The sequence below is a fragment of the Petaurus breviceps genome, unplaced genomic scaffold, assembly GCF_028583685.1.
Source record: "Petaurus breviceps papuanus isolate PSGF00001 unplaced genomic scaffold, PetGlider_PUasm1.0 90895, whole genome shotgun sequence".
Lineage (NCBI taxonomy): Eukaryota > Metazoa > Chordata > Mammalia > Diprotodontia > Petauridae > Petaurus > Petaurus breviceps.
In genome coordinates this window covers 37,092,323-37,105,754 of record NW_027187372.1, presented here as the reverse complement: position 1 = coordinate 37,105,754, position 13,432 = coordinate 37,092,323, and the positions used below count along the sequence as shown (strand labels likewise).

The 13,432-nt window shown below is 36.5% G+C and overlaps 1 protein-coding gene across 2 annotated transcripts in view; it reads right to left on the bottom strand.

Annotated features, from left to right (window-relative positions):
* SYT14 (synaptotagmin 14) overlaps positions 1-13,432 on the bottom strand; it is a 282,879-nt gene that overhangs the window by 216,141 nt on the left and 53,306 nt on the right. The window contains exons 1-3 of one of the 2 annotated variants that reach the window (XM_069074778.1): positions 5,642-5,777; positions 2,665-3,974; positions 181-396 (exon numbers count right to left, since the gene is read on the bottom strand). In XM_069074778.1, coding sequence (XP_068930879.1) covers positions 181-396; positions 2,665-3,787 — 1,339 coding nt within the window. In that variant the 5' untranslated portion in view covers positions 3,788-3,974; positions 5,642-5,777. Of the gene's footprint in view, positions 1-180; positions 397-2,664; positions 3,975-5,641; positions 5,807-13,432 lie in introns of those variants that run through there. The other variant, XM_069074779.1, reaches the window with a different exon arrangement.

Here is a 13,432-nt window from a genome sequence, read left to right as displayed (position 1 = left end):
AGAGGGAAAGGAAATATTTATTAATACAAAAAAATAAACAAAAAATGTCAAACTATTGGTCATCTTCTTTTATGGTCCACACAGAACTGCCTAAGAGTTTAGGCAAAACTTATATGTTCCTATAACATACATTGTAAATTATAAAACTACATTTAAATCATTGAAAAATGTCCATCTTACCTTCATCTATTGATGCTTCACTACTATATCCATCATACTCTGCAGACAGAGGACTGTATTTTTGTCTGGTTTCCCAAACATAATTCTTTTGTCTTCCACCTGCCACTGACAGTCTGGAATTGTGTGTCCTGGACAATGCTTCATGGTATTTACCCAATGCTTCATCTTCACTTTCAGAGGATGAACCATGCTGATCTTTATCCATGTATGTATTATCTATTTTGAACAAATGGTGGTAAAAAATTATAACTTCCATGTAAAAACGGTCACAAATTAATGAGAGTACTTTGAGTTATCCTGAATTTAAGTAGTTTTTAGAAACAAAAATTTTTTTGTGATGGCAGATTTCAAATTTTAAAAATTCTTTCTAAAAACAGATTGCTTTAGTGCCTATTATACTAAAAATTTTGATTATAGAATTTTTCAGGAAATTATATTGCTTAGAGTAGGATGGAATATCATCTTATTCTCATTTCATGGACTTGAAACCACCCTAGTCGGTTTAATTATCTAGGACTACCATCTTTTATAATTTTCACAAAAGCAACATGGTCTCTTAAAATTTTATACTGGTCCCTTAATATTAGCCCTATAAGGGCAATACAAGTAAAACAGCTGCCAGGTAGCAAATAACAGGTTTAAAAATTATTCAGCATATACAAGGTACACTGTAGCTTTCATTTTCTGGTGCACTGCCTCCCAGTACAATTAAACAAAATTTATTCTTTTTGTTACTCTATATGTTACTAATGCTTATGGGATAGAACATCCCATTTCCTTAATTCTCCAACTGAAATAATATCCAGACATTCCAGTTTTTTCTTCCAGTTTAAGCAACAAATATAAAATTGCTGAAATTAGCTAAGGACTTCAAACTAAGCCATACAAAATTTTAAATTCAGGAAACTACCAGAAGAACATTCTCCAAAAGTAATCTACTCGTTTAGATCCAGTAATCCTTCTTAGTTACATTAGTTTGTGCTGTTTTAGCAACCAGTGTTTCATTTCAGAATTCTATTTTAAAAGTTCAACAAACATTTATTAAGAGCCTCCCATATGCAAGGCAACAGATTAAGCACCTACTCTGTGCTATGGATAGTAATTATTTTAAAAGCTAACAATGATAATAATTTTAAGGTTACAAAACTCCTTACCCACAGTGTCTCATTTAATCGTCACAACCTTCCTGAGAGGTGCAAAATATTATTATCCCCAGGAACAGAGAAAGAAACTAAAGCTGAGAGAGTTGACATGACTCATGTAGGGTCATAAAGCTAGAAAAAGAGGTGAGTTCGAAAGCTAAAATACAAAGACAGATATGATATAAACCCTGCTCTCAACAAACTTACAATCTTTTGTAATCAGGGAACAACACATACACAAATAACTATAATGGAAAGGAAAGTGAGAAAGTGTAAAGGTTAGATGCAGGCAAATGCTATAAAATGTTTAAGAAAATTATATTCTATTGGGGAAAAATAACCAATAAGTACAAAAATATAATAAAATCAGAATAAAATGAATGCATAATAGTTGGAAGTTCTATAAAGTCAAATGAGAAAGAAATTACTTCCAACTTGGGGGATGAGGGAAAGATTCATGTATTTCTACCAAATATGAACCACAAAAAATCCTCAGTATATGACTAAATGAATGAACTACATGGTTTTGAATGTATTAATTGGCAAACATATATTTTTTACTTCACTAAAGAAATTTTTTATACTGAATATAATTTCTTAATAATACAGACCAAGATCTGCATCAGATTATAAGGTTCTTAAGAACAGGAGTTATGTCTATTCATCTTTGTATTCCATTAAGTACCTAGTAAAAAACCTTGCACAGAGTAGACAAAAACTAAATGTTTACTAAATGATCAAGTATAAAATGGCTTCATATATTTATAAATATATTATATAATATATTATATATATAAATATATATAAAAGATTAAATTCACAAGAGAAAAAAGTTAAAGAATAAAGTTAAATTTTGAAAAGTTATACCTATTGAAAAGTCAGGCAATAGGCCTAGGTCCTTTTTTTCACAATGCTCAAAATAACATTAATATATTTATAACTTATTTGAGAGAAAAGTTAATGCTTTTTAAAAATGCTACTAAATGAAGCATAGTCCTTTTTTAACTTTATTTTTATTGTTGTATTTTGTTTGTGTTTTATTCTGCAACATGGCTAATATGGAAATGTGTTTTGCATGACTTCATATGTATAATGGATATCAAACTGCTTGCTTTCTCAAAGAGGGGGAATGGGTGTGAGAGAGAGAACTTAGAACTCAAGAAATTTTTTAAATGAGTGTTAAAAATCTTTTGATAACTATCAAGGGTGAAAAAAGAGAGGCCACTCAATAGGAAGATTCAGACCAGTCTTAAAAGAGTTAAAAACATGTACAGGCAAGATGAGAAATTTCGAAAAGTTAGAAGAAAATTTGATCACCCAAGACAATGTCAAAGTACCTCACCTTTTTCTGGTACTTTCTCAGTATATTTTTTAATTTTGTTTTTTGATTGTCCTTTATTAACAACAATGGCTTCATTTTTCTTTGTTTTTACTTCTACTTTCACTTTGGAGCACTGCAATGTATCTATCAGATGAAAGTCTTTAGAATCCTCCAAATCAATTACTGATGACTTATGTTTATGGAACTGATTCTTTGACGATGCTATATGTTTTTTAATAATAGATTTCTGTACTGTATGCCTATTAACATTCAAGATATCTTTTGAAGGCTTTTCATTTCTTGAATTCTGACTTTCTTTTGTTCCTTTAACATGCTTTCCTGCTCTCTTCAAATCAGTAGGTACTTCTAAATCATTATGTCTGTTTTTATTTTCTTGAGAAAAAGAAACATCTTTATTATTTTTGCTATTTCCCAAAGATGTATGTTTAGATTTAATACATTCTTCTCTTTTGTGATTATCTGTAATATTTTTTTGCTCCTCTGTAAATTTTCTTCCAAAAGTATTCTTCTGATTTCCATTCATTTCTATCAGTTTTGCCTCCTTCAAATGTTTCTTACCATCCATTGAATTTTTAAGCCCAACTTTTGTATTTCTGTTCTCACCCACTGGTTCTTGCCATATGTCCTGATTAAGTTCTGACATCCCATTTTCAATGAAGTCTGCTTTCAAAAGAGAATCGCCAACATTATTAGTTTCTTTATATTTTGGTTGGTTTTGCTGTTTATCCTTAACGTATCCTAATAGTTTTTTCTGATGCAGATCTTGGTCTTTCTTGGGAGAAACTGAAGAACTATAAAAATGTGTTTCTTTTGTTTTATGTTCTAACAGAGGTGTTGTTTTCTGGAAATTGTTATCTACTGAGCTCTGTGGTATTGTGTTATTTTCTTCCTTAGTAAGGATAACTGTATCATCTGTTTGAAAAGCTTCATCTTCTGTGCGAAAGCCATTTATCATACTTGTTACCTGTTCAGCTACTGAATCAGTTAGATTATAACTGACCTCTCCAACAACACTGGTCAGATCTCCTACAGCACAACTCAGATCTTCTACTGCACTACTAATTGTGTCAACCAGAGAGGACACTGAAGGTAGATTTTGCTGAAAATTTTTGAAAAATGCCATTTTCTAGCTCTCTCTTTTTTGTCTTGTTCAATGAAAATAGTAGCCACCTTTGTGCAATTAAAATTTTTTACATTTACTTAAGTGTTGATTTTCATCAGTTTGGCAGGTACTGTGGTATCATATTTTAACTTTAATCTTCTAGGAAATTCCTTTTGAATCAAGAAACATGATGAAATTGAAATTGTCCCTAAAAAGGTGAATCACTTTCATTAAATACAATCTTCCCCATTCCACATCTATTACAAGAACAGTAATACAATAATTTTCTCTTAAATACTACTATATTTTATTATGTATCAGCAAGGAATTGTAAAAAAATTACTTTTATTACATATTTTCAATTTGGTTCAATCTATACTCTGATGTTCTACTACATGTTATAAAAAACTTCTGTTATCTTTTCAAAGTGGAGAAGAAATTAAGGGGAAATCTTTTAACTTTTCACTTAAAAGAAAATAATCCTTTCATTAAAAAGTGTCACCAAATGGTTGTTAAAACGAGATTCTGTCATATCCTAGACCTCAACTCCTCCTATGTAAACTGTTGGTTATGGTCAGACATAGGATTCGTTTTAAGTGTAAGTCAGACTGATCCTAATCAGGTCATAAAATCTTTCTGACTTTAGTGTCATAGAATGGAATTTGGCAAGCAACAGATTTCTTTTAAATCAATGGAATAAGATGGGGCTATCAACTTCTATATTTTTCAAAAGCAAGAAAATCAGCTTCTTTTCCACAGAGCATTTTTCCCTGGTTATGGCCCTTCAAAATCATTCTCAACTGATTAACATGTAGGAATGACTCAGCCTTGGATTTAGAATGCTCAGAAATGATTAGTGAGTTTCTGATACTCACATTAGATAGTCCAGGGGTGGGGAAACTGTGACCTCTAAGCTACATGTGGCCTTCAAGGTGCTTGGGCATGGCCTTTTGATTGAATCCAAGTTTTATAGAACAAATCCTTTTATTAAGGAGATTTGTTCTGTGAAATTTGGATTCAAAGGGCCTCACTTGAGGAGCCAGAGGGTCACATGTGGCCTCAAGGCTACAGGTGCCCCATCCCTGAGACAGACTATAAACAGAGTGAATAAAGAAATTCCATCACTATATGGGTAATTCCTAGAATAAAGGTTCTAAAGTGAGAACAATGTCCTTTGTATGTTTTGTTAATATTCTGACAAATTGTGGTATTTAATAAATTTTTAATAATAATAAAATTGCATATGCCTATGTTATTAAGGGAAGCAGGAAGAACATTGCTCTCAAAAATCAGGAACCACACTAAATATTCATAATGAGGCAGATCAACCAGTTCACAAGAGTAGAAATTAAGTTTTATTATCCTCTTGTAAGGAGGCCCCAAGATAATTTCTTTTCCTCCAGTTGCAGAAAATAAAAGGGTAGGTTAGAATATGATTGAATGGATTTCTCCTAAGGCCAAAAGCAAAAGGTTCTAGAGGACTGTTTGGTCCAAAGTCTCACACTCTATAAAGTATCATACTTCTGGCTTAATATATATCTTTGAAAAAAAAATTCCCTTTCTCACAAGTGGAGTTTTTAAAATACACATCTACCCATAAACATGGTATAAATACCCTTTCATCAAAGTATATTTTTATTCATATTTCTGTATTATACTACCAATTACTAAGCATCAAGATACTGTTAAATCAGAAAGTAATTACTAAATAATCAAGTTAGTGTTTTAATCTTGGATCACTGTAGGGTTGGATCTACCATCTCATTTTGGTCTTTTTAAAATAAAATAGATCTTATTTCTATTTTGAGACTGCAACACAGTAACAAACAGATCATGGTTTGTTTGGTTTTTAATTGTTAGGATATAGATACTTACAAATTTTATCTTGTGAATTCTCCCTTGTACTGTATCCTGAACCAAGATCTGGAAAGCCACCGACATTTTCAAAACACAACTTCTTGTTAATATAGAGAAAAAGGAGCAGCATCAAGATTATAAACACCCCAATAGCTGACAGGACTCCAACTGCCTCTGGAGATACTAGAGAGAAAAAAAGTCATAGCTATAAACATTTATGCAACTCTAAAGGTTACAAATAAAAAGAAATACACACATACCTATTTAAGCTATTGTTTTATTTGCAGCAAACCTTTATAGTTTTCAAAATATCTCAATACTGGTTCATAATTTAAAGGTTTTGACTGATTCTGCATTTTTTCATTACATGATTTGATGCTAGATATGCAATGCACTTGTCAGAGATACTTTCTAATAAATTCTACTGATAACTGAAGCATTCGATACAAAACTACAAAAGACTACAGAACAACATTGAGAAGTATCATCATATATTCACCTAGTTAACACGGTAAACATTTTTATTATTTTCTAATTCATCAAACATTTATTAAGTATCTACCACGTGCAAGCATTTATTAAGCACATTCTTTAAGGATGAGACTCTGACCTTTACTCTGAACTCCACATAAATGTTCTAGGTGCTGGAAATAACCCCAGAAAAGAAAAGGAAGAACAATCACTACACTCAAGGAGCTTACATTCTATCGGTAAATATAAACATACACACAAATCAATAAATATAAGTGTGGGGGAAGGCTGGATTAGCCTTTGGTATTAAGACAGGCAGAAGTAGTGGCACTCGAGTTGACCTTAGAAAGAAGTTTGGGGTGGCCAGGTAGCACAGCGAGTAAGAGCACCGGCCCCATTGTCAGGATAACCTGGGGATCGGGTCTGGGCTCAGACACTTAGCACCCACCCAGAAACACCTGGCCATGTAACCTTGAGCAAGTTACTTAACCCCAAGTGCTTAAAAAAAAAAAGAAAGAAGTTAAAGATTCCAAAGAAGCAAAAAATTAGGTGTATATCAAACATAAGGCAGGCATAGTCTGTGTAAAGGCACAAAGATAAGAAATGGACTCTAAGTCAAGGATCCACAAGAAAGCCAACTTGGTTATAATACAAAGTGAGAGATAATATTAAATAAGTCTGGAAATGTAAACTCTTTGTAGATTATAAAACATTTTAAATAGTAGTGTATGTAATTTGTATTTTATCCTGAGAGTATAAGGGAGCCACTGAAGATTTTTGACAATGGTCAGATGGTGCTTTAGAAAGATTATTTTGTCAAATGAGAGGAGGATAAATTAGAGTGGAGGGCAACTTGAAGCAAAGAGACCCAACGAGATGTTACTGCAATAATCCAAGCAAAAAGTGATAAGGGCCTGAACAAGGTTGTGATCATATGGAGAGAATGGGACAAACAGAAGTTATGGGGGGGCAGGGTCAACAATACTTGGCAAATGTTCAGACAGTGGGGATAAAGAGCAGGAAAAGTAAAGGATGATTCCATTGAGTGGCCTAAATTTAATCAAGTTAATGAGGGGAAATGCAATCATTCCATCTCGAATCTCAAAAACCATACATATCTCTCTTCTCCCTATAAAATAAAGTTTGAAATATTTAGCCCTCCAGAGCAGATCAGAGAAGATCTCACCTGTCACTCAGTACAAACCTCCATTCCTACCACACAGGACTGACTGCATCTTAAACAAGCCACTTCCCATGCATCTATTTTTCACGCCCTTTCTCAGCACTGAATGCATGCCATGAATCTTTCTTTTCATGCGCCTATCTTTCAAGAGAGAATTCAAATCTCATCTCCTCCATGAACTTTTCCCCAAACTCAGTGATAATTTCCCTCCAACACTTAGTGTCTTTACCAAACAACTGATGCTTAGTATCTACTATTCATGATAAGAACAATTCAGGAGTGAAGGAGGGCGGAGTCAAGATAGAGGAGTAGAAGCAGGACCTCCAAGTGGCTCCAGCTTCCACCTTCCCCAATCAATGTAAAAAGGGGACTCTGAACAAACTTTGGAGCTGCAGAACCCACAAAATGACACAGAGAAGCTAACCTCCCGCTGAGGACAGCCCGGCAGGAATCGGCAAGCACAGTACTCTGGGAGCCAAGCCCAGGCCCGTGTGAGCTGGAGGTTTTAGCCCCAGGGTGGGCCTGACCAGCCACCGGCTGGAGGGACTCCAGATCACCAGAAGCTGTGGCAATCCAGAATTATCAACACATAGATGCTAAGGACAAAGTAAGAGGTCAGTGCAGTCTGGACTTTGGGACCCAGTAAGTGGGAGTGCGTGGGCTTTTGCCCCTGGGGCAAGAAGTCGCTGAGACACCTGGCACAGCCAGCCAGCACCACATGGCAGCTTCAGCTTCTGGCCTGCAGAGTGTAGGGGGACCAAGTGACCAGTCTGAGGGGTAATTGCTCTTGCTTTAACCTGCTTGGATCTGGATTGCGGTCTAGGGTAGAGGTTCTGGGGTGTGTGACCAGCTTGCCAGAGCATGTGGAGGCCTCAGAGAGGGCACCCAACTAATACTTCCGGCAGCTAGTGGCAGAGTCCTACTGTGGCAAAAAGCCCAGGGGTCAAGTGACTGAGGGGCGACATGACCAGGCAAAGGGAACAAAGCAAACACAAGATTCCAACATTAGACTTTTATTTTGGGGACAAAAAGGAGCAAAGCATGGAACAGGAGGAAGACAGTGAAGTCAGAACTCCTGTACCAAAATCTTCAAAGGAAAATACGAGATGGTTACAGTCCATAGAGGACCTTAAGAAGCAGATAAGAAAAGTGGAGGAAAAATTGGGAAGAGAAATGAGAACGATGCAAGAAAATTACGAAATGAGAGTCAACAGCCTGACTGAGGAAAATAACACCTTTTTATAGACTAACGCACATGGCAAAAGAGGCTCAAAAAGGCAAGGAGAAGAATGCCTTAAAAAACCGAATCTGCCAGATGGAAAAAGAATCTCAAAAGCTCACTGAGGAGAATCATTCCTTCAGAATTAGATTGGAACAAATGGAAGCTAATAACTTCATGAGAAATCAAGATGCTGTTAAACAGATACAAACAAGTGAAAGAATAGAAGGCAATGTGAAATGTCTCATGGGAAAAAACAATGAACTGGAAAATAGATCCAGGAGAGATAATTTAAAAATTATTGGACTACCTGAAAGCCATGATCAAAGTAAGAACCTAGAAATCATCCTCCAGGAAGTTCTCAAGGAAAACTGCCCTGATGTTTTAGAACCAGAGGGCAAAATAGAGGTTGAAAGAATCCACCGATCACCTCCTGAAAAAGATCCCCAAAATAAAACTCCTAGGAATATTATAGCCAGGTTCTGGAATTCCCAGATTAAGAAGAGAATATTACAAACTGCCAGGAAGAAACAATTTGAATATTGTGGAAACACAATCAGAATAACCCAGGATCTGGCAGCTTCTACACTGAAGGATCAAAGGACTTGGAATATGATATTCCGGAGGGCAAAGGAGCTGGGATTAAAACCAAGAATCACCTACCCAGCAAAACTGAGTATCATGTTTCAGGGGAAAATATGGTCATTCAGTGGAATAGAGGACTTTCAACCATTCGTGATGAAAAAACCAGAGTTGAATAGAAGATCTGACATTCAGATACAAGAAGCAAGAGAAGCATGAGAAGGTAAACAGAGAAAAGAAATCATAAGGAACTTATCAAAGTTGAACTATTAACATTCCTACATGGAAAAACAATAATTGTAACTTATGAAACTTTTCTTAGTATGAAAATAGTTGAAGGGAATAGAAATATATATATGTCTATATATGAGGGTATATGGGCATATGAATACATATGTGAATATGTGTATATATGTTTACAGGTATACGTAGATAGAGGGCACAGGACCAATTTAACAGGAAGGGATGATACTTAAAAGGTGAAATTAAGAGGTGAGAGTAGAATATAATGAGAGGAGATAGGGAGAGACAGAATGGGGTAAACTATCTTACACAGAAGAGGAAAGGGAAAATGGTACAATGGAGGGGAAGAATAGGAAGGCAAAAGGGAAAGGGTCAACCTCATTCTCATTGAATTTGGCTTGGGGAGGGAATGAAATACACACTAAATAGGGTATCTCACCCTACAGGAGAGTAGGGGGGAAGGGAATGAGAGGGGGAATGATGGAAGGAAGGGTAAGCTGGGGGGGGAGGGAAGTTGGAAGCACCCACTTTTGAAAAGGGACAGGATCAAAGTAGAGAATAGAACAAGTGGAATAGGAGGTGGGATAGGAGGGAGGGAATTATAGTCAGTCTTTTACAATATATCTACTATGTTATTATTTTGCATTAGCTAAACATGTACAACCTATACTGAACTGCTTATCTTCCCAGTAACGGTGAGTGACAAGGGAGGAAGGGAATGAATCTGGAATTCAAAGTTTTAAAATCAAATGTTTAAATATATATACATATATACATATACTATTATTAATACTATTTTACATGTAATTGGGAAATAAGATATACAGGCACTGGGGCACAGAGATCCACCATGCCCTATTGGAAAAGTTGAAAGGGGTATGGGAGAAAATATGGGAGAGAGCAGATTGGAGGCGGGGATATCCTGTTGGACTGCTATTTTGGGGTGGTGGGTAGGTGAAAAATGGGGAGAAAATTTGTAACTCAGAATCTGGTGGAAATGAATGATGTAAATCAGAAGTTAATAAAGCATTTGAAAAATGGGGAAAAAAGAACAATTCACGTTTATGTAGCACTTTAGGACTAACAAAATCCTTTACACAGGAAGATGAAGACCCAAGAGAATAGGGGAGAGTTCAGCAGGTATTGCCAAGGTGGCAGCTATCAATGACTTTGAAACAGAGACTCTACATTGCCTAACCCTTTAGTGTCTTCTCTGTTCAATCCCCATCCTGCCCTTTCCCCCAGTCAGAGTATCTAGCACAGCCTAACACACATACACACACATACACAAACACACACACAAATTTTCAAGGGACGCAAATAACACAAAACATTAAAGACATATAGGGAAAGTTATTCAGGAATGCCAAACCTCATGGCTCTTGATATAAAAGAGGACTCATCTGACTTTCTTACTCTTCCCTTCTTATCAACAAAATGAGGTTATAGCTACAGTATAATAGCCAATTTAGGAATAACCAATGGGCCAAATGGAGAGGCTTGAGCACTCTCTACTCTTATATGATATCTGCAGGTACTGTTAGAGTTGGAGGGAAGTTAATATCCTCAGTTAGGGATATTTTGATAACTTCTTGCTCCCACACCTTAAATGCTCTCCTTTCTGAGTATAATAATTATCCCAGCCCAACTTCCTTTTTGAGCTGAAGATGCATTTTCAACTACTTGCTAAACATCTCTAATTACATGTCCCACCAGGATCTTAAACCAGGACCTCAAATTGAAGACATGTAAAGGTAGGGACTGAGTCAATCATATTACTCCCATCCCACTCAAACTGACAGTATACTACGATCTGATTGTTGTTATTGCTGTTTGTCCTTTGTTCTCAAAGAGGACCATGACCATTACCTAATACCTTCATCATATAAAAACCCATCTAAATTGAATCAGTCAATTTAAAGAATGAACTTGGTGTGAACAAGGCCTGGATATCATCTTCAATAAAGGTACTTCAAGTAGGTGCAAAATCTGTTGGGACTGGTTGAGGGACTTAGACACACCCCATGAGTCTAGTTTAAAGTCAGCAAACTAGCATGGAATCCAAGATTTAAGCACCTGCTAGCTTATGGTGGGAGCACCCACCCAAGTACCTGAAAAGGAACTGATTGGGAGGAGATGGTCCTCTCTCAGCTGCAGTCTCCCCCATCTCCTTAGCCAAAGGAGCTTCATGAACCTTGAAGCAAGAGAGGATTTGATCTTTTTCCACTGGTGCTCTAGTAATACCTCTGGAACATCAACATATAATACTGTATCTACAATAGGAACTAAGAACAGACTGAAGGGTTGCCTATGGAGAATGTCTTTAGGGCTCTAGCAAAAGAACTTCAAGAAGTTCCAAGTTACCCCTTTGACATATGTGTTGTCTAAGCTTTAGACCACTTTCTCCTAGGCTCTGTGTGTACTGGTAGAAGAGTGTGTCACAGACTTCTGGAAGGATATTTTATATAATTTTTTCTCACACACCTTAGTAAATACTCCCACCTAAAAGGTAATTGTGTAGGTGACTAATGGATATCAAATGATAATCATCAGGAAAAACATACTAGTGGGAACTTGAGAGCTATATTCAAAAATCACCCCAAAACCAATCCCAGAGTCCAGAGGTAGGAGAAGCAATATTCTCTGGGTATGCAACCTATCGATGCAAATGTAGGTTGTGAGATTAACTTCAGAATTTTATAATTGCCACATGTTCAAAATCTGAATTTCATATCCTTGTGCAAAATGTACTTCTACTTCTGGAGAAAGTATCTATTATCACCTATTTACTCATATTCAAATTTGTGCAATTATGCTAACTCTTCCCTCTCCCTCATCTCCCTCTTTCAGCTAAATAAAATTAATAAAATCAATATCAGATATAACTGTGGGCCAAAATCTTACTTTATCCAACAAACAAGCAATCTAATTCTCTTCCCTTCTGATGTTTTTCACTTTTGCCACAGAACCTACAAATCCCTTTCTCCCCCTCTCCGAGATTCAGACTCTGGCTTGGATTTCTACCTCTCCCACTGCTTTCCCATGGCAAATATACTGAACTGGATATCCAGGAGATATATTAAATTCAACTAATCCAAAATGGAACTCAGTATCTTTTCCCCTAAACCTTCCCCAGTAATATAAAGGGCAACATTATCTTTCTAGTCTTATAGGCTCACAACCTAAGCGTCATCCTCAACTTTTCCCATCTCTCACTCTCTGTATCCAATCTTTTGCCAAGGTCTATTGATTTTACCTCTGCAGCATTTTCCAACTATATTCCCTTCTCTCCTCCGATGTGCCACCACCTTGGTGTAGTCCCTTATAAACTCACACCTAGACTACTGCAATAACTTGTGACTGGGTCTGCTTGCTTCGAGTCTCCCTCTACTCCAGTCCATCTTCCATTTGAAAACCAGTGATTTTCCTAAAATGCTGGTCTGACCACATCACCCCCTTACTCAATAAACTCTAGTGGCTTCACTATCATCTCTAGAATCAAACACAAAATCCTGTTTGGGATTCAAAGCCCTTCATAACCTAGGCCCCTCCTATCTTTCCATCTTTTAACACCTTATATTTTCTCTTTGATCCAATGATCCTGGTCCCCTTGCTGTTCCATGAGTAAGACACTCCATTACTCTGCTCAAGGAACGCTTTCTTGCTATCCCCCATGAAATATTCTCTCTCATTAACTCTGCCTCTTGGTTTCCCTGGATTTTTTCAAATCCCAACTAAAATCCCACCTTCTACAGGAAGCCTTTCCCAATCTCTCTTTATTTTACTGCCTTACCTCTGTTAATTATTTCCTATTATCCTGTATATTGCTTTTTAATATAAATTTGTTTGTGGTCTCCTACACTGGATTCTGAGCTCCACGAGAGCAAAGTTCATCTTTAGCCTTTCTTTGTATCCCCAGCACTTAACACAGTGCCTGGCACATAGAAGATGCTTAATAAATGCTAACTGACTATTCTGGAAGAAGAGGGAGGGAGGGAGGGAAGGAGGAAGGAAGGAAGGGAGGGAGGAAGGAAGGAAGGAAGGAAGGAAGGAAGGAAGGAAGGAAGGAAGGAAGGAAGGAAGGAAGGAAGGAAGGAAGGAAGGAAGGAAG